Raw genomic sequence first — 24,716 nt, 5'->3', positions numbered from 1 at the left:
AAGCGCAGCCGGTCACGCTGTCTCCCCGCACCTCCATGCTTGTCCCTCCCCAGTCCTGGTGTCCCCTGTTCGGGGACCACACCGCGGGGGGGGGGGGGGCAGGGGACGTGCTGGAAGGCTGGGGAGGGTACACAGTCCTCCCTCCCCACTCTAGCTGGACCCCGCTAGGCTGCGAGGGCACGTCTGCCCGCACCTCTGGAACGAAACTCGGAAGGGGGTGTCGAGAGGGCTGGTCCGGAGAGCCGCTAGGTCCGGCGGCGGCGGCGTTGGGTTTCCCGAGCGCGCCGTCAGCCGGCTGGGGGCATCTGATCAAGCGTTGGAGAACCTCCACGGAGACCTGCTCCAGCGGTGGGCTTTCTGTTTTATTTCCTCCAGGACCTTGCGCTGAGAATGTAAGCGTTTATGTGTGTCTTGTAATTATAATAAGCAACACGCGCCCGGGTGTCCGTGTGCACGCTGCCGCCCTGCACGCACGAGGTCGAGAACTGTTCAAAGCGACCGCGGTCGCAGCGGGCGACGCAGAGCGGTCTCCGGGGACCGAGGGCAGGACGCAGCTAAGCCGACGAGGGCAGAGCGGCCTGGGAGGCCCTGCCGTCGCCTGAAAACGCGGGGCTCGGACGGGGCGGAGAAAGAGGGGAGAGCGGACTGCAGGCCACCGCGTAAGGGGGCGCGCACCGTGGGCCCGCGCCCCGCCGCCTCCGCGCGCGGTCCCTGGCCGCCTTCCCCGGCCCGCCGCCGCCCGCCGCGTGACTCGCGCGTTCCGGCCGGAGGGCCGGCTGTCCCTGGCCCATCCTCTCAGCCAGAGGCGGCGGAGAGAGAGCAAGGGCTGGGGAGCGACGGCCGGAAAGGAGTTGGCCGGAAAGGAGGAAGAAGAGGAGGAGGAGGAGGAGGATGGAGTCATCTGATTAAGGAGCGCGCTCGGTCCAGCGGAGAGAAGCCCGGGGCCGAGAGCGCGCGAGGAGAAGACCGCGCGGTGCAGCCCTGGCCGCCGGAGGGTCTGCCCCGCCCTTCCCCGGCTCCTGGTCCCAATGGAGGGGCGGGGAGGACGCGAGGCGCGGCCGGAGCCTAAACCCCCGGAGGACCCGCGGAAACCTGCCAGCCCTCAGCGCCGGACCACCTGCTGCCGCTGTCCAGACCGCCCGCAGTATTTATACCGGGGAGCGAGCCGCCCGGCGCGGAGCCGGGGTGGGGGTGGGGGACGGCCCGCCAGGCCCCTCCCCGCTCCAGGCGGCCCTGCCCTCCTGCACCGGGGACCCCATTTGGGGCGCTAGGACCCTCACTCCCACCCGGGTCCGCCGCTCGTGGGCGGTTGGGCCGAAGGGCGGGCCTCCCTGCGGAAAGCGACGTCACGGCCGTTCCTGCAGTGTGAATGAATCAAAACGCCTGAGTGGCCGCGGCCTCCCCGGCGTCCGGCACGCGAAGGGTGGCGGGGGAGGGGGAGGGAGGCGGGCAGGGGAGGGAGGAGGGGAAAAAAGCCAGGGCTGCAGCAACAGCGTCTCAACCGGGATGTGCACCAACCCGGGAGAGCGAGATCAAAGGGATTTGAAACAGGCTGAGGACTGGCGGGGGGAGGGGGCCAGCCAGCCTGTGGAATCCTCCTGGAGAGGCGGAGGGTCCGGCTTCCACCGTGACTTCGGCGGCCTGGTTGGGTTTTTTATTATTATTTTCAAATTCCCGAATCCAGCTTGAGCGAGAGAGCGAGCGATCTCCGTAGACTGCGACTCGCTGGCTCTCGCTCCGAGATGATGCAGAGCGCAGCGGTCTCCGCGGAGGGGGCCGTCAAGGGGCTCCCGGAGATGCTCGGTGTGCCGATGCAACGTAAGACACCCCCTTTCTCACTGATTTAATTTAATAACAAGACAGCCGGCAGCCCTGGTCGGTGCGGGGTGGGCCGGACGCTGCGCGAAGCCTGGACCGAAGGGGCCGGGAGGGGTGAGGGGCCGGCGGCCGGGGCGCAGAGGCGGTCACAGGGCAGGGGCGAAGGGCCTGGCTCTTGGCTTTCGGGGCCGAAAGTGAAAGCCTCCCAAATCATCCTGAGGGCGAGCCGAGGATACCCAACCTCGCATCGCCAGCCCATGGCTTTTCTAGGGCCGTTGGGGAGAGTGCTGTTTGGGGACACCAGCGGAACCAGCTGCAGGGCAGGCCTGACGGCGGGGGCGTTCTCCCCAAATCATCCCCTCCCCTCCCCCGGGGCTACAGTCAAAGATTCCAGCACAGCTACAGCAACTTAACCCTCGCCGGCGGAAAGTTGGAGAGCGCGTCCCCCGCCCCCAGGGGCTGGCAGCACAGAAGCCCAGGCCACACACTCTGTTCCCGAGCGCAGAGCGCGCGCGCCTGGTGCGTCCCCGGCTGCTGCGGTCCGCGGCGCCCGCCGCCTGCGCCGCCGGGGCTGCCTGCTACTAGAGAGGAAGTCCCCTCGCCATATTCCATCTCGCCGGGGAATGCGCAGGAGGGAGAAGCGCGGGGACGAAGTTGTGAACTCAGGGACCAGCCTTTGTGCACGCGGGGGCAGGCTCTCGGGACGTCTCGGGCTCAGAGGGGGCGGGGGGGAGACCAGGTTGTGTAGGTGCTTTCCTCGCCCTCAGGCTTTCTTTCCCGCGCCCGAAATTAGCGAGGCGGCGGGGTCTCCGGGCTTGTTTATCTCAGGTCTGTGTCTGGATGGGTGTGCGCGCGCCGCGATTTTCCCGGAGGAAATCTGTCTCTGTCCCCCACTCCCGAACCGGGGGTCTGCGGTGGAGAGCCTATGAGGAAGCCGGAACGCGAGCCCTGCCCCACGGGCTGGCGGGCTCTTCGGGACTCCCGTGGGCTCCGTGGAGAGACGAAGGGTTCTTCCCTTCTGCTTGCCGAGTGACTGTGCTTCTGCCCGAGACCTCTTTCATAGAGCAGTAGCTGCGTCCTGTAGGTTTATTTTCAGTAAGGACCGGCTCATCCGAGGATGCCGCCTACCCATGAACTGGGGCGCACGAGCGCGCCCTCCTGCGCCTCGGGTCTCCACCGCAGGGTTTCTGTCCCCGCCAGACCTCAAAGGGCAGGCTGGCTGTGTTCCGGGCTTCCTGGGAAGTTTCCGAGAAGGGGCTAGAAGAGCTTAGCCTCACCCAAACCTATTTAAGGTTTGTTTTTGTTTGTTTGTTTGTTTTGGTTTGGTTTTTACTATATCCTACAGTTACCCTTTGTGCCCAATTCTGTCAACTGTTGACAAACAGTTCCACGTCCGCGCGGTGCCTTGGGAAGTTCGCTGACTAAGGTGTGTCTGTACAAAGCCTTGGGGATTCACTGGCTCCCTGACTGTGCCCACCGCACCCCATCCCCGGGCAGGAGCGAGTGGGTTTTCAGCCCCCGCACAGACACAAATCCTCGCAAAGGTGCTGCAAGGCTCTATGCTGGCTGCAAGTCCTGACGCTCTGCCCCAGTCAGGGGAGTGTGTATGCCCGCCTGCCCGCCCTACTGCTCAGCACTCTCTGTACCTGGACCACGGCGTGGACCTTACACGGACTGTTGGTTAGGTGGTCCTTACACGGACTGTTGGTTGGTTAGGTGGTCCTTACACGGACTGTTGGTTAGAAGGAGGAGTGGGCCGTGGGTGCTCTGATGGCCTTTTTCAGGTGGGACTCAGACACCTCTCTCACTTTTTGTTTCTCTCACTCAGAGACAACTTTGACTTCCACATCAGGAACTTGATTTCCTAAAATGCCTGGGGCTCGCCCTCAAAGCCGCAGTTGGCCCGGGCTCCGAGTCTGGGTCGGAACCGTGGAAAACTTCATGGGTTAGAGAAGGGGACTCCTCCCCGATGGCCCATGGAGGCAATGACCAATTGGGGGGTGGGGATGGTCTGTCCTTCCCTTTGTCTTGCCCAAGTTCTGCGTCCTGGGCTGGCCTGGGAGAATTTGGGATACAGCTTTTCCCCCCCCTTTTAGGATGTGTGTGGATTATATCCGACCCCACTGCAGCAAATCTGGCCACTGCCTATTGAGCTATTGGTGCTGGGAAGTGGGTGTAGGTGCTGTGGGGTCTGTATACACACACACACACACACACACACACACACTCTCTGTCTCTCTTTCCTGGGCCAGGGGGCCAGGGCCTCAGACGACAGGTCAAAGTGGAGTGAGGGCAGTTCTTGAGCCTCAGGGAGGAAGAGCAATCGCAGGCCTGTGGATGTTTGAACCTGGGGGGGCGGGGAGGGGAGGTCAGAGAAAGGCTCTCTAGTTGGGGCCCCTTCCACCCGCCCACTGAAGGTCCGGGTCGCCCCTCCACACGCACGTATTCTCCTCCCGCTCCTTCACCCCGAGCTGCTGCACCTGGAGCCCTCGGGGCTCAGGCTTAGGGATCCCCGCCCTCGGTGCCTCTGGTGCTCTGGAATATTCTTTTGCTTTTGGGGACGAGTGAGGTGCATGCACTAGAGAAACGTTGTCAAGTGATGCAATGTTTCTCTTTCTCTCGGCGGCTCCGGGGTGAAGGAGCGGGAGGAGAATACGTGCGTGTGGAGGGGCGACCCGGGGTGGATCACGGTCGTCGCGGTCGCCCTCCTCCTGCCTCCCGCGCGCAGAGGTGGCGGGGCGCCTCCGGGCTTTGCGCTCCGCTCCCACAGCCCCAGGGCGGCCCGATCAGGCCCGCTGCTCCCGGGACAAGCTCGGGGGTCTTCATCAGTGTGAAGGAGGGGCGGCCTGGGGCCAGAAGCTCGGGAAGAATCGGGCGGGAGGCGGCTGGGAATCATCCCGGGGCAGCATGGGGCGCAGAAGTAGAGCCCCAGCCCCTTAAGTCCCGGCCAGCCGGCCCGCTGGGCAGCCCCTCCCGCCTCGGAACTCGGAGCCCCGGCTCCTTGCCCTACGCGTCCGGAACGCTCCGTTTGCAGCAGGCGGCACCTCGGGCACGTCCAGGAAGAGCCGAGCGCCCCTTTGAAAGGCTTTAGGGTTTCTTTCCGGCCGGGCCGCGCGGATAGGTTCGGAAACGGACCTGGCCACAGGCTGCGGCCCTGCCTACTTGGACTGCGACGCGGGATCGCGGGTTCGTCTAGTCTCGGGCACACCCCGCCTCCATCCTGTCGTCCCCTCTGCCGCCTTCGGAGCGTCCTCGTGCGAGTCCTCACCGCGCCCCTCCGGGGCGACGCCGGGGGCAGTGAGCGCCTCCCGCCCCGCCTGGAAACTCCCACCTCCCGAACTCAGCAGCACCCCCCGGCTCCCGCCCCCGCGCACCTCCGTCCTGCTGGCCCCTCTCGCAGGCCAGGGCGACCGGGAACGTGCGGGACGTGTTCGGAGGTGGGCGTTTTGTCCACCCCTTGCCCAGGTGGTCGCCCAGGCACCAAAGGGAAGGACAAGGGTCACCTGCGGGCCCCAGATTGCCGGCGGGAGAGCGGGTCAGGCCGGGCGGGAGGAAGAAGCGACCTGCCCCGGTGGGGGCTGGGGTGGTAAATGGAGAGCAGGCCCCGGGCGTCTCCCGCCCCTTTCTCATCTCCCCAAACATCTGCTGCTCGTACGAACCCCGACGCTGTGAGAAAAGGGTGTTGGATTTCGGGTCCGGTGGCATCTGCGAGAGGGACTTCTTAGGGACGCGCCACTGCCCTTTCCGGTCTCCCTGGGGCTCCTGCGCGCAGTAAATCTCCCAGCACCTCCCCCACCCCAGCGCTGTGGCCCTCCCGCGGGGTCATTTCCAAAGGGGCGGATCGGACTCCTGTCCTGGGCCGGGAGTTCCCTCAAACTCCGAGCAGCGACGCGCTCTTCGTTCCAGTCCTGCCTTTACGGGGGCGGCGGGGGGTGGGGGGCCCCCCAAACACCCTTAGATATTCTATCAGATTCCAGTACAGAAATGCAAACAGCTGCCCCCGACACCGCCAACCTCCTTCCCCGCGTCACAGACACATTTCCAGGTGCGAGCCAACATTTAAAGGTCAGACTGGGTGTCCCCGCCGGCAGATTCGGGCCTAGCGGGCTACGGGTTCGGATGCTCGCGCCGCCAGGGCACGGTCCCGGCCGCGGGCCAGAGCTGCGCACCACCCACAGGGAATCTGGAGAAACCGGGGTGACCGCGGCAGCGGGTCGCTTGGGGTGAGGGTGGCCGAGGGCGCCCGAGGGGCCAGGGGCTCCCGCGACCTCGGTTCCTCCGCCAGGATCAGAGAAGGCAGGGAGGGCGGGGTGGGGGGAGCCCTCCCGGGAGGCGGTTTAACGCTTTAACCCGGACCAGGGGCGGGCGGGTGGGGTGGGTGAGGGGCGAAGGTCCGCACCGAGCGGTCCCCAGTGTCCGGGCAAGACGGGAAGTCGGGGCTGAGAGGAGGAAGCACAACCCAACTCGGGGTGCTGCCTTGCTCGGTCCGGGCTCGCGGAAAGCCAGAGCCTGGCGGGGCTGAGCGGGAGCGGGGTCTTCGGGTCTGGGAGCGCGACCTGCGTGACCTCGCCGCGACTAAGGCAGAGCTCCCCGCCGCGCGGGCGGGTGCGGGCCCGGGTGGCCTGCGGACTGACGCCGAATCCTCTGCAAGCGTTTGCCGCGCACCTGCGCGCGGCGTCGGCCCCGAGCGCTCTCACCACCAGGGCCCGGGGGTACCCTGGTGGGCTCGCCAGGGGACGCGGGTGCGGGCCGGGTGCCCCGTGGGGAGAGCGGGCTTTGCGGGCACCGCGTCCCTCAGTCCAGAGCGGACAAGAGATCGCGGCTGCGAAGGAGGGAAGAGAGGGACCGCGGCGGGGTCCGCCGCGCCGCATTTGGCATTCCTGCGCCTCGGCCTTTCCCCTCCACCCACCGGCCGATTCCTTTTCCTGTCTTATTCTTTCTGGTGGCCTCGAGCGGGTGGGGAACGTCCGAGCCTGGGACGCCTGTGCTGCCGCTTTGGAACGGTGGGAGAGACTTTCTTCCGCGGGGAGAGGGGCGCCAGCGCGAGCTCGGACAGTGCGCCCAGCGCGAGCGGAGACCCGGCGGAAACCTCTCCCTCTCCTTACCCGTTTTGCACCAAACATTTGGGAAGACACAAGTAAATCCCAGCGCCAGCGGCACGAGTCTTTCGGTGACTTTTTAACCTTTGGAAAGCGGCTCTCGCGTGTTGGGAGCCGCTCCTCCCGCGCGAAGGCCCGGAGGTGGCCAGCGGATATGGGGGAATCTGTGCGCTCTGCCCGCGTTCGAGCCCCAGCTCCCCACCCTGCTACCCGCGCTTAGCGGACCTTGAAGAGCGCAGGCAGGCTCCCTTGAGAGACGAGGTCTCGACCTGGGCAGCCGATGATGTAAATGAAGTCGACCGGGAGAGGGGGTTGGTGACGCCGTGCAGGGGGAAGGCGGAATGGCGCGGGCCGGAGGTCGCACGCAGGGTCCCCCGAGAAAGCCGCGGCTGGCCTGGGACCCTGGGGCAGAGGTTGGCTTCATCCAGGATGGAACTATTCTTACTATTACTATTATTATTATTTATTATTATAAATAGGCAGGGCACATGTCCTTTAAAAGGGTCTGCAGGGTGAAACTGACCAGGAAGGAGAGGAGGCACTAGGAAAGCCGGCAGGGCAAGCCCGGGGCGGCGGGAACTGAGAGGGAGGAGGACCAGAGCCTGCAGCGCCCGCCTCTAGGCGCGCCAGCACCAGAGCAGGGCTAAGGCAGGAATGCGCGCTGCGTGCTCTGGGGATTAGAGCGACGAGAGTCCTCAAGACCTCTCGGAGACCGCCCACACGACTGCAAATTCCTGCGTGAATTTTTTAAACACCGGGCCCTCCTAGAGGTGAGGTGGGGGTGACGGGAGGAAGGAAACCGGCCCTTTCTTTCCATTGAGTCGACCAAACACGACCCGCAGGGGCGTCTTGTGTATTGAACAGTGACCTGGTGACCCCGCTGACCAGGTGTAGACAGCCTCAAGTCCTAAATGTTTCTGTTGTCCTAACTTCCCACTGGCCTCCGACTTCGGTGCCTTTTCACTCCGTGCTACAGTCAATTAGTGATGACTTAACCCCCAGCGAGCGGACAGAGCCCCGGGAGACGCCCGGGCTGGGGAGGCGCGGGTCGCACCTGCGGGCGGCCAGGGGCGGAAAACGAGTTAACGGGGACTAACCTCCCTTCCTGCCCCATTGTTGAGAAAGCGCCTTTGCGCTTCTTGTTTCAGTAAGGGATGGAGGGGATGTGGTGGGTTTCCCTGGCCAGGAAATTAGTCTCCTCCTCCAAACTGAAGGCTTGCGTGGACTGGGGAGGGATGGAGGGCCTGCGTCATTTCTTTCAATTAGGGAAATGGACCGGGGTTAGAGCTGAGGGACTCTGGAACGCAGAGGCTGGGAACCGCTCTGGCTGGAGGGAGGGAGGAAGGAAGGAACCGCGCTCCCCACTTTGGGAAACCCGGGGCTGGAGACCGCCTGAAGCAGCCTGGTTGCTGTCTTGTGTAGACTGCCTGGTTGGGAGATGGCTGGGGAGTGGGACTTTTGTGAAGGTTTTCGGCCTTTTCTCTGGAGTGATGAGTGTGAACACAAGATGTGAGCAAACAGGGTTTACTGCTTTGGGTGAAATTCCATTGTGGCTTGAAGGCCTTCCTTCCCTCCCTTTTTCCTCCTTCCCTCCCCCCCCTTCTCTTCCTCCCTCCACTGTGAAACCTTTGCAGGGGAGAACACGGGTTGGTGCCGGAAACCACAGCAAAGGGGGTTCGCTGGGGTTCGAGCACCCAGCAGGCTGCAGGGTGATGAGGTCCCTCTCTCGCCCTCTTTCTAGGAGGCCTGGGGAGGTGGGGCAGTTTCTGGGTTCAGGACAGAAAGCACCCTGAAGCTGGGGTGTTGTTTGTGATAGAAAGAAACCCGCTTGACATTTTTACAGAAGCCCTGGTCCAAATGGCCCGCAGACCACCCACTTGGAGGCAGTGCTGTGGGGGTAGGTGGACGAGCCAGGTTTAATTGGCAAAATTGAAATGGATTCACTCTTGGAAGATGGACTTGGGTTAGCTGCATTGCTGGCAGGCTGGAAAATCATCCGGGGAGACGAGTCCTGCCTCCTGTTGTTGTTTTGGTGGGCTTCTCTCTCGGCCCTCCCCACCCCACTTCGCCCTGTCAGGCTGGGTCGAGCCACAGATGTTTTACTGCGGAATCTCACCCCCAAATGCCTTTAAAGTATAATTTGCTTTAATTATAATGTTAGAGGGTGAAGGGATTGGTCCTGGGAATAGCTTCACTGAGACAAAACTTGCAGCCAAATTAATGGAAAGTTTCTTCCTGTGAGGGGGAGGCTGCCAAACTAGGGAATATTGCTACAGGACGAGATGTCAGAAAAATACGTTGCGGGGACGGGGCGATGATTAGATGTGTCGATGGAGTGGAGGCAGAGACGTGCCTAGACCATCTCCACAGACGGTTGTGGATTTATCTGATGTGCTTTTCTGTTTTATCTGCCATTGCTGGGAGTACTCAGCATCCTACTGAAGACCACAAATTTTGTGCCAGTGTTTAACCTAGAAGAAACCCTATCCTTGCAAATGCATATGTACATTGTGCATCTTACATACTGCAAGCCCCCCTGTGAAAGTGGCATCCACATGTGTCCTTGAAACTGGTAACATTGAAATTGTCCCCAGGATATACTTTTGAGTGTGATCTTTCGTTGAAGAGGTGACTGTGTTGGAACTGAGCAGAAAAAGAACAAAGAAGAGGTTCCCAGAGACCCCAAGCAACGTGTGAAACCACTGGGAACTGTGGTGGTGGGGGGGGGGGAGGCAGGAGAGGCTGTGGGGCAGACAGTGTTGGGGGTGATCCTTTCTGGCAAGAGAAGGGTTTGCTCACTTTTTTCCTGGCTGTTAATCATTTGTCAAGGCAAATAGAAATCACTACAAATTAGATAAGATGTGTGCAGATTGGTGTGTTTTTAAAGCATGTATGTGAATATAATTATAACAGAGAATATGATTTACCTTGAATGTAATGGCATTTTTAAAATTAGACTTTTCCCAGTGTTTCTGTGGCTGGCCCACATCTCTGTCTAATTCTGTTGTCACCATTGCAAAAATATCACAATTGTTCAATGCACCTTTCACCTTAAGTTTTAAAGAATTAATATTGGAATTTTGTGCTTCAGCTGTGATATTTGTGAGATTATGCTTACTTGGTTATGAAGATCCCTTAAAAGGAAATTTATAAAACATTTTGTTATTTTCGAGCTACGTTGGTTTAGAATGAGGAAAAATATAAAAAGGAGCCTGTACATTGTTCAATAAAAATGAATTGTCTTCAGTGGGGAAGTGGCAAATGCAGAGGCAGGAGGGGAAAAACCCCAGACACATTGAGTCGTGGTTTGCCAGGTAAAACGGCTTCCTCCACCCTAGGTTCTCCCTGAGTGTGGGCAGCTTGGACGGATGAGTCCGAGGGTCCTTCTGGCACAGGTACCGGTGATTTTAGAGGGGTATTGTGACCCGGCAACCGATTTTACTGTCTGGGGGGCTGGTGGCAACTTTGAATGGGGAAGTTTTATTTCAAAGTATGTACCCAGTAGTGGAACTCTCCGGGAACGGAACTGTAATTTAGCTACACCTCTGTTCTAATTCTTTGGTGAGGATGTTCCAGAACGTAAGTACGAGTTTAGGCAGACACCATGCCTTACGTGGTTCGGTCTGTGGCCTTAGAGTCATCCCCAGACTAAATCAACAAGCCGCCACTGGGCGCACTGCCCCGGCCTGCCTTGTCAAAACCACCTTCCTTCTTCAGTCCCGGGGAACCTTACTTAGGGAAGGGAGCAGGAATGTTTGCCATTGGCTGTTTCCTCTTTTTATTTTTTTTAATGTATTGATTTTTAGAGAGAGAGAGAAAGGAAGTGAGGGAGAAAGGGAAACATCGATCTGTTGTCCCATTGTTCATGCGTTCATCGGTTGCTGCTTGTGTGTTCCCGGGCCAGGGAATCAAACCGCCCACCTTGGTGAATCGGGCGATGCTCTAACCAACTGAGCTACCCGGCCAGGGCCTGTTTTCCCTTACAATTGGGGAAGGGACAGAGAATTCCAAGACAAACATTTGCATAATATTGTAATTGCATGTGTGTTTCCTTGAAGCCTCATTTGGCTTCTCCTTTCAATTTGTAGTCAGTAAAAAAAAAAAAAAAAGCCAAATAACTGAAATGATGTATTTTTGCAACCATACATCAGCCAAGTGTCATTTCAGACAGAACTCAAAGAGCGACTTACGCCTGAAGTGGAGTCACCAGCAAAAGGATTTGGGGGCGAAAGCCACCAGATGGAGGTGATTTCTGGTGAGCACAGTCGGAAGCCTGGGTCTTCCCTCAGCCCCACAGTGTGTCCCAGAGAAAAAGCAGGTTCAAGCCCCCCTTGGCCCCCAGCTGTGCGCCCTTACGGAAGCCCTTTTAAATGCAGAGAGTGACTTCTCCCGGGTCTCTGGGGAGAGTAAATGAGCTTGCAGATTTTCAAGGACTGGACCAGGTTCTACGTGCTGCAGTCTTAGAGAGCAGAGTCCCAGCTCCCGCTCTGCAGAGGGAGCTGCCCTAAGAGGGCTGGAGCACCCCTGGGTGTCCCAAGAGGGTGGCCAAACTGGCACGGAGTATTGGGAGCTTTACGAACAGAGAGACCTGGAAGTGTCTCCCGCAGACCCCTGTCCTGAAAGAAGCAAGGAAAACCTTGTCCTGGGCATTGGGCTGTCAAGAGAGATTGTTTGTGAAACAAACAAAAATTTCTATTCGTCTGAAGACGGTTTAAAAAGCAATGCCTCCCAGCACTCCAAAGTGGCCCATCGAAGTCCACATTTTACAAAATGTTAATCTGATCTCGCAGTGTGGTTCAAGGAACATTACTCCTATCTGTACCCCAAACCCCCCACTTAGTTTTACAAATGTTAAAGGATTCATCAGCATTATCATTCCAATGGAAATATCTGAAATTCTATTTCCCCAGGAAGGCACACTTTTTAAAATACATTCTAGAAGTCCTTGTCAACTGTATTGGTTGTAGCTTTAGTCTTTTTAGTGGAAAATTTTTTTTTCTCTCACCTTGTTGATCTTCTGTGACCAAAGAGATAGAAAACACCATTTTTCAAAGAATTAAAATCGATCAAACAAACAGACCAACCGTCTCTGAAATGTTTCATGGTGGCCCCTGGTTCCCTGGGAGCAGTTCCTTGGAAATGAAGGGACGTGAGTGGGGAATGAAAATGCACAGTGTTTGTTGTATATCACCAGGGGGTGTGGGCAATTCGGTGGGCCACAGACCACCTCAGACCTTTTTACGTCTTCCAGGGACCAGCCTTCTGAAACCCCACTAGTGGAGGAATTGGGGAATCTAACATGGAATCCCTTTTCTGATGAGCCACTCTGAAAAATAAGTCCTCTGGGTGTCCAGCACAACCCTGTGGGTGCCACGGGGGCTGGGCATTATTCTCTTGTGGGTTTTATAAACTCCTTTGACAAAGAAGTAGATCCCAGCTACAGGCAAAGGGTTGTTAGCCATTTCTCATCAAATAAAAAATGTCGCTTTTTCCTTGGGCATTTAGAGATATCCAAGAAAACTTCTAGAAGCTTCACATGGTAATTTGAACTCAACCCCTTCTTGCCTGAATGCCTTACAGTAAAAGCCAAGGGAGGCCAGGCAGCTGGTGGCCCCAGCGCCCCTGTTCCCATGGTTCACAGGGGACCAAGGTCTGGCAAGAAATTTGCCTTTCTTCTGTGGAGGAAGGAATCTGCCAGATTTTTTTTTAAATTTCAAGAACACTTAATAAGCCCTTGGGCTTATGCTGATCAGAAAGAGGTGTACTTCTTCCAGGTGCTTTAGACCTAAGGGGAGGGAAGAGGATTTTGAGAGTTTTGGTGAGGGAGGGAAAAAGAGTACATTGGACAATAACGAGTCATGAAATCATTTTGGTACCCTTTACACACATAAATTCATCTTGCTGGCCAGTGGCCATGAGCGTAGAGAAGGGAGCTGACCACTGGACTCAGACGGTGGGATTCTGGGGCCGGGTGTCTTATGCTCATTATCGATGCGATCGCACAGCAATGCCGAGGGGCTGGCATTGTTATCTCCATTTTACAGGTGAGGACACTGAGGCTCAGAGGGGTTAAGCGCTTTGTTCACGATCACGTACTCGGCAGAGACAGGACCTGAACCCAGGCCTGGCAGGCACCCTGACCTGAGCTTTACTGTGACCAGCTGGGCAGACCTAAAGGTCTGAAGGTCTGAACGCTACACAGAACTGAAAACTTTCAAACTCCCTCAGTAGTTTTCCAAAAAAGTGTCTGAACAAAGCGTGTCTGCTTCTCCCAGCTGTCTGTTCCACTCACGGGCCACGTGCCCCCCGCTCCAGGGCCGGACAGCACCCTTCCTTAGCGACGGCCACAGACTTGGCAGAGCTTGGCTTCAGAGGAATGGCTTTATTTCCCAGAATGGCGGTGCCCCAGCCTCTGTGTGAGGATGTGTGTGTGCGTGTTTGTGTGTATCTGTGGTGTGTGTGTGCTAAATGTGTGTGTCCAGGTGTATGCAGATCTATGTGGGTGTGCGTGTATCGGTGTGTGCATATGAATGTGCATGAATGTGTGTGTTAAGTGTGCGTCTGAGTGCATATAGATGTATGTGGATGTGCGTGTGTCTGTGTGTGCATATGAATGTGTATATGACTGTGTGTGTGTCCGAGTGCATATAGATGTATGTGGGTGTGCGTGTGTCTATGTGGTATGAATGGGTGTCTCATGTATGCATGTGTGTGTCTCACGGTGATCTTTGTGACTGTGTGTGTTCATGTGGTGTGTCTGCGTGTGAGCCGTGGACGCAGAAGGCTGGTGGGCGGGCCCTGCGCAGGGGCAGGGTATTGTGCTGCGACGTCCAGCCTCTCTGCTGATTCGCTGCTCTTCCCGGGGCGCCCCTGCCCTCTGCAGGGTCCCCTGGGAGAGTGTCACCATGGAGCAGAGCGCTTGCATGCGGATAAGAGAAAGATTTTCTGTTTAAATGAAACAACTCCTCACATCAGGAGCTGAGCTTATAGATCAAATTCTGTTTCGGTGACTCCCCGGGTCTGCTTCTGTTTCAGTTTGTAAAGTGGACTTTGGTGATATTAAATACCGCAGGAAATAAGAGGCCTTCACCAGGGACTGGGAAATCCTTTGCTCTTTAGGAAGTCCAGCCACAACTTTATTTCTGGTAGGGCACCCATAGAACCTCTGTCCTGTTCAGCCTCTCCAATTGTTAAAAATAAAAATCATAATTTATTGTAAGTTTTTTTTAAAAGGCTTGTGTTGTTGTACTTTGAACATTTTCTAGGTAGCTTGCATTTCACATTAATCTAAGTAATTTCATAAGCGCTGTCACCTGTAGGGTGGGGTCCGTGCCCCCTCATGCGGGGCAGGGATGAATCTGACCTGGGTAGATGCCATCCACAAGCTGGCCACTTGCAGCTGGGTGGAGGCCATTGGCCACACAGGGCTCCTGTTTCCAGGCCTCCTCAGGGCATTAGGGGTCCACCCCCCCCCCCCCCCCCCCCCCCCCCGTCCAAAAACCCCAAATCGGTGCCTCAAACATTCCCATCTGCCCAGTTGTTAAGGAAACGTCCAAACTGTTCCTTTGCCCTTGACACTGCTCCCAGAGCAACCCCGAGACTAGCCCCTTGCCTCCCTCTCTCTGTAGAGTGACAGTGTAGAGCCAGCCAGGCGAGCCGATGCCTCAGACCCGTCCAGCTCTCTGGCGGGCTCAGCGCACCTTTGCACAGGCTTGGCTCAGATCCCGGCTCTGCCACTGTGGGGCCTCCGGCACTTTGTGTAACCTCCCCGAGGCTCAGTCCTCTTGTCTGTAAAATGGGGACTCTAACACCTTCCTCACCCAGCCGCATGGCTTATTGAGGTAATATGCATTCAGGACCTGACACAGGTAGAACACGCTCTTTTTTAAAAAATATTTTATTTATTTATTTTTAGAGAGGGAAGGGAGGGAGAAAGACAGAAAGAGGGAGAGAAACATCAATATGCGGTTGCTGGGGGTCATGGCCTGCAACCCAGGCATGTGCCCTGACTGGGAATCGAACCTGCGACACTTTGGTTCGCAGCCTGCGCTCAATCCACTGAGCTATGCCAGCCAGGTAGAACACGCTCTTGATGCCTGGTTTCTCTGTTGTTAGTCGTATATTGTGAATCTCCTTTTTTTAATTTAATTTTTTACGTTTTTTATTGTTCATGAATCTCTTAAACCTCTTAAATTACTACCTTTGTTTTTAAAACTCTCTCTCTCTGATTCTATAGGTGTTTTTTTTTTTTTTAGCTAAAAGGCACACTTAGTATGTGTGCCTTACATTGTTGCCAACCCGAGGACCCCAGTTTGGCCCCAGGCCTCTCTCTGAGAACCCCAAGTTCGGGCTGCCCAGCCGGATCCGGCGGGAAGCCCCCGCAGCAAGCCGGCCGCTGATGGCCTGTCTGCTTCCAGTCTCGTTGGTGAACGCGTTGTCTGGGCTCGCAAGCCTCTCCAGCTCGCCGCCCGCCCTCCCCTGCATACATTAGCCCTAATGTATTCTCTCTTGAATACTCATCATATTAAGGCTCCCGCTAGATACCTTGCTCGAAATAAATTTTATGGGCATACATCCTCGCCCTCGTCCCCGTGCATTTGCGGCGGGAGGAGAAATACAGCCGCATCTTTCCTCCCAGGCAAGGCCAGACAACAATTAGGTGGGAATCAGCGGCCTCTGGCCCCGGGGCAGCGAGGTGCAGGGAGGGAGCGGGCGCGCGCCCCGCCGGGGCTCGCCCTGCGCCCCAGGACGGTTCTTGGTCCGGTTGTCCGTGTGGTTCTCCAAGGGTGAATTTGCCTCGGCTAGCCCGGTCCCTGGCTCCCCGGAATCCCTCTCACACAAAGACGCCCCCAGCGGGCGCTGTGCTCCGGGCGATTGCCGGGCACCAGCCACCGGGGCGCACAGGTTCCTGCGCTACTCACCCACTTGTCCGGAAACCTTTTCCCTGAGCCGGAGGGCTCCCTGGTTAGAGCTGCCCTCTCCTCTCCTGCAAAATGACGCCAGAGCAGTCTTCCCGACACCCCGTTCCTCAAGCCCCTGGCCCCGCAGCCGCTAGGGCTCCTCACGCAAACGGGACAGGGAAACACCACCCCCGGGCCCTTTAGGACCGCCTTCGCCTGACTGTCCCCCCTCTCTTCCCCGCTCCCCAGGCTGGACTTGTCACACCACGGGAGCTCCTGGTTACCCTGGTTACCCACCCACCACTCCTGGAAGTCTGGCCCGTGTGCACCCAGCTCCCTCAGCTCCTAAGGCCCTCTGCTCACCCAGAAAACCTCCCCGGCCATTCTGGGGAGGCTGGGTCCTGGAAATGCCTGCAGAGAGGCAGGGTGTGCTTGAATGACACGTGTACAGGACTGGTGATGACAATTGAGTGACTGTCCCAACAGCCTGCCTCCGAGTTTTGGATACACATGACAATAGTTGAGAAAGCTTTCTCCCTACATAGCTTTCCAGGTGTTCAATCCCCGCCCCCTGCCCAGCGCCATGCACTGAGGCTAATTCCCTTACGTGAACACTTTTAAATGACGTCACAGCCAACAAACATGACGTGAGTGAAGAAGCATAAATGATCCCTGGGAGGCTCTGGTTCCAGGACCTTGGGTGGCATTTTGGCATGTGCAGGAGGAGCTCATGAAGCAGTGTGTGTTTTCAGGCGGGCTTCTTAGAGAAACTCGATCAGCTGTTTATCCAGTGATTAACTCCGGTGTTACCCTTGTGTCTCAGGCGTGGCTGGGTGCTGGATGGTGAGGATACAAAGCTGAGAAAGAAACAGGGGTCCTGCCCCCTGAGGGTCCCACCTTCTCATGGGAAGGACGGTGTGTAAACAAATAGTGAGCCGAAGTTCTGTGTATCGTAGAGGGGGGAACACCGGGGTTGCCGGCCCCCCAACACGCCACCACAGGAGGCTCCTACAGGAGGTGGAAGGCTTGCACTTGCATGTTTTTTGTTCTCAATTTGTTGCCTTCCCTTTTGGGGGGGGGGTCAGGTAATGGCTAGAGATGCTGGCGCTATTTATTCATCCAGCTTTGGAAGCCTGCTCATTTTGTCCATTTTGAAGCTACTTTATTGACTCAAAAATCCTTTAGTAAAGATGAAACGGCAGAAAGACAGGCCCTGGGTAGGAAGTCCCTGAGGGAGGGAAGAAGGGGTGGGGGGCAGTAGTTAGGGTTCAGTGTCAGACAACTGAACTTGCTCTCACTATTTACGTGGAAGGTGGTCGGTTACCAGGTATTAGGCGGCTCTCACCTCAGTGCAGACAGCTCTGGGCCCAGCCCCCAGAAGTTCATTGCCTCTGCCATGATCAATCAGGACGTTACCCCCACAGACCCTCACAGGCGCTGCATGCTCCCCGCCAGCACTGTGGGAGCCTGCCCGTTGGCCAGGCCTCCCTTGAACTTAGCTCCGAATGCAGGTCCCTTTTAAGGACATCAGACTGGCGGACTCTACATTCCATTCGGGACTTGAGCTGCAAGGGAGTCGGGAAGCATAGTGTCTGGGTTGTCTGCCTGCAACGCGGGGAGCACATGCAGAGGGGACGGTGCTGGGGCCAGTCCACGGTATCCATGGCAGTTTGTCAAAATGCTCTCAGGGGAGTCTCTCGGAACACTGACATACTGCCTCCTAGGACCACCCTCAGACCTGGACCTCCATCACTGCTCACCCCCCACACAAGTCATTGGCTTTTTCAGCCTCTCAGTCCATGCCTAGGCAGGGCTCACTTTGGGGCCCTGAGTCTGTGGCTAGCCCAGACTTCACCCAGCAGTGATTAAAATGGAGGAGAATGATATTGGCCTTCCTGGCCCGTTGGCTGTGGAACTGCAGCTGGCATGAACGGCGTTAGCGGACGCTGCTAGCCTTGTGGTGCTCTTAGAAATGCAGGTGGCTTGCCCTGGCCAGGTAGCTCAGTTGGTTGGCGTGTTGTCCCATGTACCAGAAGGTTGTGGGTTCAATCCCCTGTCAGGGCACATACCTAGGTTGCGGGCACGACCTCCAGTTGGGACACACAGAGGAGGCAAGTGATCAGTGTTTTCCTCTCTCTCTCTCTCTCACCCTTCCTCTCTCTCTAAAATCAATAAACATATCCTTGGGTGCGGGCGTGGGTGAGGAGTTAGAAAAACCCACAGGTGACTCTTGGGCCAGAGCCACCCAAAGCCAAATCAGCAAAGCATGGATTGAATTTCAGGCCCCTTGACCAGGGCCCTCTGTGCAGCGTACAGCCCGCACAACTGTATGCGGCAGCTCTGGAGGTTTGGGTTACGTCCTCTCCCACCACTGGTGGAGTGGGAAGGCACCCAGTCCCGCCAGGGCTGCTCTGGTCAGCAAGGCTGTGTGGAAGGCTCATGCTGCCCCTCTCTCCTCTCCCCACAGAGATCCCCCAGTGCGCCGGCTGCAACCAGCACATCCTGGACAAGTTCATCCTGAAGGTCCTGGACAGACACTGGCACAGCTCCTGCCTCAAGTGTGCAGACTGCCAGATGCAGCTGGCTGACAGGTGCTTCTCCAGGGCCGGGAGTGTCTACTGCAAGGAGGACTTCTTCAAGTAAGTCAGAGTCAGGATGCAGCCCCCCTTTCCTTGCCTCGGCCTGTCTCTGCCTCTCCCTGTGCAGTGGGTGGGGGGGTGCAGTGGGTGGAGGGTGCAGTGGGTGGGGGTGCAGTGGGTGGAGGTGGGGCTGGCAGTGAGGCAGGGCAGGTCCATCCTTGGGGGTGGTCAATCTTTCCACTGAGCGGCTGCTCCTCCAAGGTCTCCCTTTGGATCACCAGCCCCATCACCGCCAGAGGGCCCAGGGGTCTCCCCCTCACCCGCGCTCTGCCAGGGCAGCTGGCAGGGAGCGTGCATCAGACTTCTGCAGGGTGTAGTACCCAAAGCGCTCCTGTGAGCCCTGAAAGGAGTTGCTATCTCTGCCCTGGTGAGTCCGTGCTTCAGGGCTGTGGCTCTGTCCATCTGCTTTGCGGGCCTCGGAGGCTTGGAAAAGCTGCCTTTGGTAGGGGTCCACCTAGGCTCTGTGAGTGTCATCACTTTCAGCAGAAGAGGCAGTTTCATGCAACAGGTAGGAGCCCAGAGCCTGCCTGGGTTTGAACCCACTTATTAGCTGTGTGCTGTTGGGCAAGCTGCCTAACTCCTCTGTGCCTCGGTTTGCTTACCTGTAAAATGGGGCTGATGATAACAGTTCCTACTCCACGGAGCTGCTGTTAGCCTTGAGTGAGTCAGTCTGTGTGAAGCCGTTGGAATAGTGCCTGGCACCTGCGTGTTAGTTCCTAACGCAGTTCCCTCGATTTTTCACTCTGATGTTGGGTCCATCAGAAAAAGGCCTGGTGGAGCTTTGGGTCAGGGTGAGGGGACCTCCTGGAAATTTATTTCTGTGGCATTTAGTCTGGGACTTCTGTCCCAGAATCTAGTACCCGAGGCACTTAGGCTGGCGCCACTGCCACTGTGGACCAGCTGATAACAGCAAAGCGGGGAGGCTCCCCGAGGCCTGGACACATGTGGTGCCCGGGAGCAAGCGCCTCCCTCGGAGGTTGTGTGTTCTGGGGACAGGAAGGAGAAACGCAGCCCTGGAAACAGAACATGACTTCTCCTAAGTCTTCCCAAATGTTTAATTGCAGGGAGCAAGTCCTTTGAATTTCTGAGGATTCCTGATCGCTTTTTAGCACACCGTGGGTTGGAAAGCACCTTAGCGTCTCGGTAACGACTGGGGCTGCCTCCGCGGCCTGTGTCCAGAAGGCAGCTCTCACTGTCAGTCCCCATCCCGCCTGGGCCCAGGAGGCACTGCTGTCTCCTTGTGTGTGTGCGTGTGCATGTTTGTGCGCACGCGCAGGTGCCCCCTGAGGGTGGGGCAGTTGCCAACACACTCCACAGACCCTCCACGGTTCTGGCTGGGAGACGGGCCTCTAGTCCTGCGTCTGAGCCTTTCGTGTGCACTTCCGCTTCTCCCGTCTTCCTTCTCCTTCCCTGGCTCCGCCCCTCGCCCTGTCCCCGCTCCGCTCCTCCGTGTGCAAGGAGAGTGCGCCTCTGTCTCCTTTCCTCAGTGGTGGCTGCTCTTGGACTCCTGAGGGGGAGGATTTTATCGTGTGTGTGTGTGTGTGTGTGTGTGTGTGCGAGTTTTGTACCTGCGTGCACTTGGGAACAGAAACGTGTGTGAGGAAGGCAGGGGAAAGCAGGGGCGTGGGCGAGTTGTCCCTGCCTCCACAGTCAGGCCACCACCCCGTCCCTGTGCCTTTGGAAAGCCTCAGTGAGCTCTGGGGCAGGCAACAGGCCCTGTCGCCTTCCTGCTGACCGGGGGACAGGGTTGGTGCAGGGATGTCCCTGGGTCAGATGCCCGGCTGGTCTAGCTGGGCAGGTCAGAGCAGCCCGGGGCGCAGCAGGCAAGGTCTGTCTACTGCAGAACCGGGCGCGCTGGCAGAGGCTCTTCTGGGCGCCAGAACCACCTGAGGGCGCCCTCTGGTGTGTGGACCGTGACTGGCTGGTTCTGGGGTTAGGAAACAGAGGTGGCAGCTTGGGTACAGGTTTCAGGGGGGAAGGAGTGCTGAGGAGAGAGGGTCCCCCTAGGCCCAGGAGGGGCTCGGAGTGCGGGCTGAGGAGGGATCAGCACTGGTTTACAGACCACAAGCTCTTGAGAGGAAGCAATGGCGGTCCCTCACCCAGGCTGGCGCCCTGTGTCCCTGCCTGCACGGCCTCCCCATGCTGTGGCCCTTATTTGGAATTTTCCAGGCCTTTGCTCAGCAATAACCTCCTGACTGATTCCCGAACCTCACTAGCCACATGCTTCTCACCACGCCAGCAACCTCCCTCCCAGCTCAGGTCCTGCCCTCATCCCCCCAGCTCCCTCAGTAGGGCCCCGTCTGCAGAGAATTCCAGGTGCACTGTCATCAGAGCCCTCCCTTCCCTGCGCCCATCCCGCCTTCCAGTCCTCAGCTCACTGCCTTCTCGGGTCCCAGACACCCCCTCTCCAAGCAGGTTGCCCCCTAGCCCAGGCACGCTTTGCCCACCTCCACACCGTGGCCCAGGCTGCTTCATCATTCAGGGACGATGTTCAGCCTTTCACGGTCTCCCCCTGTCCTTCCATGGCCGTGAGTCCAGTGCCCTGGCCAGTGGGAGCCCCTCAGAGGCGTGGCCACCCGGCCCCTTCTGGTGACTCAGCAGGGGCAGCCTTGTTTTGCTTGTTCCTCATGCACCTGTTTGAGCTTCCTGCTGACTTGAGGAAAGACTTAATTGCTAGTCATTCATATTTCTGTCCTTTACCTATCCACCTGGCCCCAAGCCCTGGCCATGGTCTATCACCGGGTTCAATGCCACGAAGAGCAGATTACACAGTGAATTTACAACCAGTTGGTGGCCAGTTTTTTTCTGTCCCCTGCATGGTGTCCTGCAAGCCTTCGAGGCCCAGGCTGCCTGGGGCACGCACAGGCCCCTTATTTAGCACAGTATTCTCCCTGTCCCCGCAGGACTGCCCTGCCTCATAAAACCACCAGGTTTCCGGGGCAGAGCCTTTTGTAAAGCGGAGGAGCTGTCCACAGCTTCGGTGCTGATTCCAGGCGGTTAACGCTGTGATGGGGCGGAGGAGGGGGGTGTGCGCTGTGCAGAGAGAGACGTAAAACTGAAGTCGTTCTCCTCACTGCCCATGGAGGCTCAATCAGACGTGAGGATTGGGCAGCTCTGAGGCCCCTGGACATGTGGATTCACAGGCAGTTGGGCCCACCGCCCCTCCCCAGCTCTTTGGGACCTTGGCCATTTGGTGCAGGGAGACACAGCTGCGGGTATAGTCCCAGCCTAGGTGAGGACAGGGAGAGATGGAGGGAGGGAGGGAAGGAGGGAGGGAGTTGTCCAGGGTCAGAGTGGCTTCACCCCCACCCCGCAGGAGTCTTGGGACCTGCTGCCTACTTGGGGCTCAGGCTGTGACGTGGCCAGAATTCTGAGTGTTTTGCTCCTCATGACAGCTCAGGAAATGCCCCCAGGTGCCTGCTTTCAAATGGCACAGTGGGGCCCACATGCCATGGGGCGCCATGAGCAGAGAGAATATGAGGCAGGGAGGAGGGAGCAGGGCAGTCCCTGGAGCCCCAGGTCCCTCCCCGGTCTCACGCTAGGCTGCGGGAGCTGGCTCAAGTGCTGGGTACCCTTAGGCAAGTTCCTTGACATCTCTGAGCTCATCTGCTTCTGGAAAAGTGGGAATGTTCATGGTGGCTGCTTTAGAAAAGTTGGCGTGCTGGAGCATCTTGCAAAAGGGAGTATTTTCACCAGCAGAGTGGGTTGGAGAACCCAAACTCTGCACCTTGCACTTGAATTTGCCCATTAGACCTCCAACAGCTTTCAGCTGTGGGATTTGGAAGGCGCCCCGTCAGAGCCAGGGAGATTGCCTTCTCTATGCTCCTTGAAGCAAAAGAAAAAGGAACCATGACTGTACTGTGAAGAGTGGCCCCCCCAAGGTGTGTCATATCCTGGAAGTGGGGGCAGGACCCAGAGGAAAGCTGGAGATGAGCTTTGAACTCAGGGCGATGCGGTCATACTGGTGCCTGGCAGCAGAGGGCGATGTTGCTGTGTCACAGACGAAGTATTGCGGGAGGTCGTACTCTGTGGTCGTTGCATTTTTCTTTTGGGGGCTGTTGAACTCTGTTGCACTCAGTAACACTGACCGATTTGTACTGTTGTTCGCTGTTCTTGCTTCTTGGGTTCTTGGCTCCCCTTTCTCCAAAGGAAATAAGACCCGAGAGAGCAGCAGTGTGGTTTCAAGGCCATCCAGTTTCAGTCACTAGCCGAAGTGCCAACAGCTCCTTGCACTGCATTTGCTAAGCAGGTCCTTTCTGGACTGTGCCCAGCATGTCCCAGGTCCCATGTCACCTTGCAAAGGGACCAGGGACTGGGGGACTTGGGGGTCTGGGAGTTGGTCCCCCGGGTTCCCTCCCGTCACTGACTGGGTTCTGGCAGGAGCCTGGCAGCTCCTGGCTCCGAAGAGCAGCGAAGGCAGGACGGGATCGCTGCTGCAGGAGCCGGTTCACGTGCTGGGCGTCCCTAGGCAAGCCCTGTGACGGGGCTGAGCGTGTGTCTCCTTCAGGGAAAGTGGGAGTGCTGATCAGTGGAGGCTGCTTTAGAAGGCCTGGCACACCGGGGCACTGCTGAAACGGGGGTTGCGTTACGAGCAGAGTGGTTTGGGGAACCCCCTGCTCGCTGAGTTCCCATCCTGTGTTTTACTAGCTGTGTGTCAGCCAACACGGGAGCCGGCCCTTCTGACCCTGCTCCCTCACCTGTGAAGAGGCGCTCCTTCGAGCCCACAGAGTCACTGTGAGGTGGGAAGATCGTGTGTAAACTGTGCACAGCACAAGGTGCTTTATCAGCATCCCTGGGTTTCTGGCCCTGATGTGGCCACGTGACCCACAGCCCTGGAGGGCCAGGCCGGCCGGGTCCTCCCTCAGTGCTGGGCCTGCGCTGGCTTCTGGCCTCATCACCCCTGCCCCTCCCTGCCACCCCGCCCTCCCCCACCCTGCCATCCCAGGTGTGAGACCTTCCCACTCAGGTGACTTTTCACACTAGCACCCCTCAGACAGAGTGGGGGGAGGCTGGCAGCGTGGGGAGTACGTCCAGCAGCTTTCTGGGAATAAACCACAGAGTAAAGATGCCATGTGGGCCTACATTTGGGGAACAAATCAGTGGTTATTATAATGTGAAAACAAACATAGCTATTGAATCGAAGAGAGGGTAACAGTCATACAAATAGTTAAGGTAAAGTGCAGCCTTCCAGAACATTCCAGGCTTGTGGGGAGTTTCAGACCTCACCCCTGGCCACTGGGGCATGGGCTCACATCTGCCTGACTGAGGGGTTGTAGGGAAGAGTTGGGGGGTGGTGGGGAAGACAGACAGAAACTGCCACGCCAAGGGGTGCCCGACTAAAATGTCATGCTTCTCTGGGGGTGTCTCCCTGACCCCAGAGCCCTCCCCCGCCTGGCCGGCCGGCAGAGGGGGGCACCGTCAGGACCTGGTGGGGTGCGGGGCCTCTGCGCCGCTTGTCAGTGGCGAGCTGAGCCGTGCGAGCTGCCAGGCGGCCCCACGCCGCCCCCAGCCAGTCAATCTCCGGCAGTCAGCAGGGCTGTCGGCCAAGGGCAGGTAAGCGGAGTCCTTGGGAGCCGGGAGCTGCTGATTTATCCCTGCGGCCAGAACAGCCTGTCTCAGCTCCGGCACACGCTGCCCGTGGCCTGGCTGCAGGGCGGCTTCTCCGGCTCCTGTCAAGTCTTCGCTCGTGACCTTGGCCCCATCACTCCAGTGACCTGGGCCTCTATCTCCCAGCTGGGCAGATACCCACGGGGCGGGGGGACTTCACAGAGGAAGCAGGAGCGGGGTTCGAATCCAGGCTCCGTGAGGATATAGGGTGTTAGACCCCCCTGAGCCTCGCCGTCCCGTTTTTGAAAGGGGGGAGTAGAAACACCTCCTGTTTGGAGCACTGGGAGCACTGAGTGTGGTGAAGGAGGTGCGCAGTTATTCACATTGGCAGCTCATCTTACTGAGGTCAGGACGGCGGAGGAGAAAAAGGGAGGAGGGTCTCGGGCTATGAAAGGCCTCGGGCCACACACGGGTCCTGCAGTGGGAGGTGGGGCCTGTGTCCAGTGGCAATGGCAGGTGGGCCCCACCACCCCCGGTCTGTGTGGGGAGAGCCACCCCTCCCTGTGGGGTGCAGAGCCTGGGGCGGCAGCGGCAGCCCTCACCCCCACCTCCCTGGGCTAGATTCCCAGCTCTGGCCGGAGGGATCAGCCTGTGCTTGTGTGGCTGCCTCCAGCTGGCACCCTGTCGCTCCAGGAAGACATCCTTTCAGTTCT

General features: G+C 58.1%; 1 protein-coding gene across 1 annotated transcript in view; it reads left to right on the top strand.

Annotated features, from left to right (window-relative positions):
- The first annotated feature begins 1,480 nt into the window (after positions 1-1,480).
- The window catches only part of LHX4 (LIM homeobox 4), a 44,379-nt gene continuing 21,143 nt past the window's right edge, over positions 1,481-24,716 (top strand). The window contains exons 1-2 of the mRNA XM_028531061.2: positions 1,481-1,818; positions 18,285-18,456. Of these exons, the coding sequence (XP_028386862.1) occupies positions 1,743-1,818; positions 18,285-18,456 (248 nt within the window). The 5' untranslated portion in view covers positions 1,481-1,742. The remainder of the gene's footprint in view (positions 1,819-18,284; positions 18,457-24,716) is intronic.

The sequence above is a fragment of the Phyllostomus discolor genome, chromosome 14 (assembly GCF_004126475.2).
Source record: "Phyllostomus discolor isolate MPI-MPIP mPhyDis1 chromosome 14, mPhyDis1.pri.v3, whole genome shotgun sequence".
Lineage (NCBI taxonomy): Eukaryota > Metazoa > Chordata > Mammalia > Chiroptera > Phyllostomidae > Phyllostomus > Phyllostomus discolor.
The sequence above is the reverse complement of the archived record's forward strand: the minus strand, read 5'-3'. Positions and strand labels throughout refer to the sequence as shown.